Genomic DNA, 3,912 nt, shown 5'->3' with positions numbered 1-3,912 from the left:
TATAGTTACATTCAGATTGTAACAAAAATGAAATATATTTATGTATTCACTTTTCTTACAGAGTATAGTAAACCTCTCTGACACTCTTTCCTCCACAATCTTGTCCTTGCCCACATAGGAAACCTGACACTTAAAGACAGCACCCTTGTGCAGAGATATTTGGGGGACGAAGGTGAGAGCGGAGATCAGGTGAGACCCCTTCCCAGAGGAGTGGAGTGGCCCCTGAGTGTGCAGCTTGTAGTACCCCATCTCTCCTCTGGAGGTCAGGAGAGGACCTTTCTCTGAAGCTGGGGAGGTGAGAGTTAGACCAGAGGGGAGATGGATGGTGGTTAGGGGAGTGTAAAGGCAATTAAAGTTAGACCTGGAAGTCCCTATATGCATTTAATGCAGGGGGATTATGGAGACATTAGTGAAAAGAGAGTCAGTTAAACATGCAGCTTCATCAGTTCACATATTTTACCTTTACTCCTGTAAAGTTGCTTGCATGATGTAAAGATATAATATTTCTTTCCTTGAAAAATATATTTGACTGAAATACATATTTTTATAAGTTAACACCTAATATACAAAACACTTTGCCTTATTTATATGTTTTACTTTAAAAAACACAAACAAGTCAGTTCCTGTTTTCCTTAAAATAAAAAATGCTACTTCACTTTATAAATACATTCAAAGCGTCCCAACCTGTAAGTGAGGTGTCACTGATGGGAGTGTCATTGAGAAACCATGTGGTCTGCACCCTGTCCACCCGTCTGCCCTCGATGCTGACGCTCACCCTCCCCTTTTGACCAACAATGACACGGGGCGGGAGGATGATTCTTGACACCGTGAGTGACTTCTGTTTCTCTGAGTGAGGTAAGATGGAGCAAATAAGAGCATTAGAGATAAAAGGTGAAAACAAAGAGGAAGGAATCTAAATAAGGACAGTTGCTTCATTGAGCGTGATGCCTTACATAAGACCCTGATTGCAAATTCCATGATGTGCCATTCAGCCAAAAATACTCACTCCTCTTATTTTACATACATTCTTCCTTAATCCATAGAGTTTTGCTTTATTTCAGCCTTTCAAGCAATAACAGCTTTAGGACTTAAAGGACAGCTTCCATATTATTGTTACCATACTTTCTATGGATCATTTATAAGGTCACACACTAATGTTGAATGAGAACCCACCCCCAAAGTAGTTTTTTTTTAAAGCTAAAAATAAAGATAGACTTCATTTTAGTGGTGCTTTGAAGCCATTAATAAGCAAAGGTCAAAGTGCACCAATGAATGGCTTCACCAGAAAAAGTTTTTATTAGATCTTTGAAGAGGCCTTGCCAGAGTTTGACCATAAATCTGCCAGAAAATCATTAAGGTTCAGCCACAGAGGACATGGAACAAGAAATGTCCTCACATTTAGTGAATTTGGAGAATTTCAGGTGACAGAGCGAGCAAATAAGATGTGGAAAGCTGACTATAACCAAAGAAAACTAAATGTTTCTAAATCAACAAGTTTTTCAGGGTAGGAACTGTTTTATGGTTATAAATTTAACCATTCTGCAGTTTTCCCTCTAGATGCACAGTACAGCATTCATGACATTAAAGTTCAAAGCAGTTTTTAAAAGGATTTATCGTTGGATCTATAAAAGCTTGCACTTTGTAGATTTTTTTAATATCCTCAGTTATCACATGGTAAGTGTCCACGTGACTGAACCTATTTTTAGAAATGAACGCTGAAACTTTTAAGTCTTGAAACGAAACAGACTTTCTTATAGAGATCATGTTTTACTGGTTTAACTGGCCTCTTTTTACTGCTAACTGGCCTCTTTTTACTGCTGCAGCTGTGCCACAGAGGGGCTTTTATGGTTGTTTTGTGACATTTCCTGAATAAAGGTGTCTTTTGCATGATAACTCTGATGCAACTAGGCAAACTAAAAGTGTATTGGTTTTGATTAGGACCAAAAGGCAAACACGAATTTCCATTACACATAAGAAAAGATCCAATGACAACACAGAAAACTTACAGAATTGGAAAGAGGCAAACAGGACATGGAGCAATAGAGTAACAGGAGGAAGTAGAATAAAAAAAAACAGCCACAACCACAGAGCTTGTATACAGAGGGAAGGGTGAAGAGTGACAATTGATGCATGTGAGCTAATCAGATGGAGTCGGACAGCTGTGGAGGAAAGGCAAATATTTTTAGACGAAAAGGAAACCACAAAGCAGTGATGATAATATACTAACACTGACCTTGAGGATGAAGTAAAATATAGAGAATACAAAAAATTGAGTAAAGACACTAAACCTAAATAACAAACTTAGATAACATTGCCTGTCAAACAGTAATAAGCATACAGAAATGAAAAAAAAAACATTGCAAATCTGAAACGTCATAACTAATCATATCGAAACAGACATGAAGCTCTAATATAAGGAAAGAAAGTAATTTTTCTTTCTCCCTAAAAAGTTGTGCCTTTATTCCTAGTTATATTCTGAAAATAATGTTTCTTTTACCACTTATTAGTTTTCCTTACTACCAAAACGCATTTGAAAAAATGAATGACCAATTTTTTTGGTGTTTGTAGATTTCTTTACAATACCTTACTTAGAGAGATAGAATCCTTTAAAGAAGGGAAACGAATAGATCTTGTTGTCCTCTTAGAAGGGAAGCCGATTGTTATTCTTTAAATTAAAAATATACAGGCCTGGTACAGGATCCTCCAGTCATCCCTTCATTTCCTGCTGCACCATTCTAACCAGACTGTGCCTTGTGTGTAGAAAGTATGCTACCTTTGTGTTAGTCTATTTTTCACACATTTAGGCCATAAAGAAGGCTAAAGGCCACTTCGTAACCGCATATCCTGTTAGATAACTTAAAAATATTGTTGTCAAAAATGTGCATGCACGCAACAGTTTTAAATTCTTGCCACAGATTCTCTAAACGATTTAGGTCTGGATTTTGACTAGATCATTTTATCATATGACAACTGGAGGTTTAGCAGTAAATTTTGAGTAATTGTTCTTGCTTACAGGTTTTCCTCCAGTAATTTTGCTTAATCCATCTCCCAGGATGATGCCAACTCCATGTTTTGACTCGAAAATAATGTGTTTGGGGCTTTTTCACCAAACTTTCAGTAGGCCTGTTTTGTTACCTACATTTGGCTTACAGAAAACTGAAAATAGGATTTCTTTTTTTAAAATAAAGGTTTCTGTTTTAGTCACCTTCCATAAAGGTCAGATTTCAGAAATGCATAGTTGTATCCACTAATCTCCCACATGGGCTGTGTTCTCTGAAGCTATTAAGGAGTTACCATTCACCTCTTGGCTGATTTGCTGGCTATTCTTTTTGTCCAGCCTTTTTTAATGGGTAAATCCATATATTGGTTGGACTGTGGTTCTCTCTCTTTTATGGTCAGACGATTGATTGAACAGAGGCCAGTGAGATGTTCAAAGCCTGGGAAATTGTCTTGGTATAACTTTTCACAACTTTCTTATATATTTCAGCTGTGTACCTCGGTCTCCATTGAGTCCACACACAGGTTGACTCTAATGAAGTAACATTGAAGGCAATTAGTTGACCTGGATAAGAATTATGTCATGATTTTGGCGCTGATGGCTGACTTGATTGCTTATTTCATTCACCTGTCCATATCTGCCATGTTTCTCATCACTGCTCATCTGATCCTCCTGCTCTTGCTTCTATTTAAACTCCTTGGTCCCAGCAAACAGTGCCAGATTATTCTTAAACCTTTTGGTAAGAGTTTTTCTAGCATAACATATTGTGTTCTGGTTGTCTAATCCTGACCCATTTTGTATTCGTACCTTTGAGCCTGGAAAATGTCTCTGGCATTTAAAAGAGTGTCTGATGTCAAGTAGTCTAACAAGGCCTCTGAAGCCGAGAGAAACCTTAACGTCACATGTTCCTCTCT

At 37.6% G+C, this 3,912-nt stretch overlaps 1 protein-coding gene across 1 annotated transcript in view; it reads right to left on the bottom strand.

Moving 5' to 3' along the window:
• Positions 1 to 3,912, bottom strand: part of LOC107097220 — a 13,532-nt gene that overhangs the window by 4,552 nt on the left and 5,068 nt on the right. Inside the window, exons 6-7 of the mRNA XM_015394285.1 lie at positions 685 to 846; positions 10 to 287 (exon numbers count right to left, since the gene is read on the bottom strand). Coding sequence (XP_015249771.1) covers positions 10 to 287; positions 685 to 846 — 440 coding nt within the window. The remainder of the gene's footprint in view (positions 1 to 9; positions 288 to 684; positions 847 to 3,912) is intronic.

The sequence above is a fragment of the Cyprinodon variegatus genome, unplaced genomic scaffold, assembly GCF_000732505.1.
Source record: "Cyprinodon variegatus isolate N-32 unplaced genomic scaffold, C_variegatus-1.0 Scaffold679, whole genome shotgun sequence".
In the NCBI taxonomy this organism is placed as follows: Eukaryota; Metazoa; Chordata; class Actinopteri; order Cyprinodontiformes; family Cyprinodontidae; genus Cyprinodon; species Cyprinodon variegatus.
This window is presented reverse-complemented; position numbering and strand designations above follow the sequence as displayed.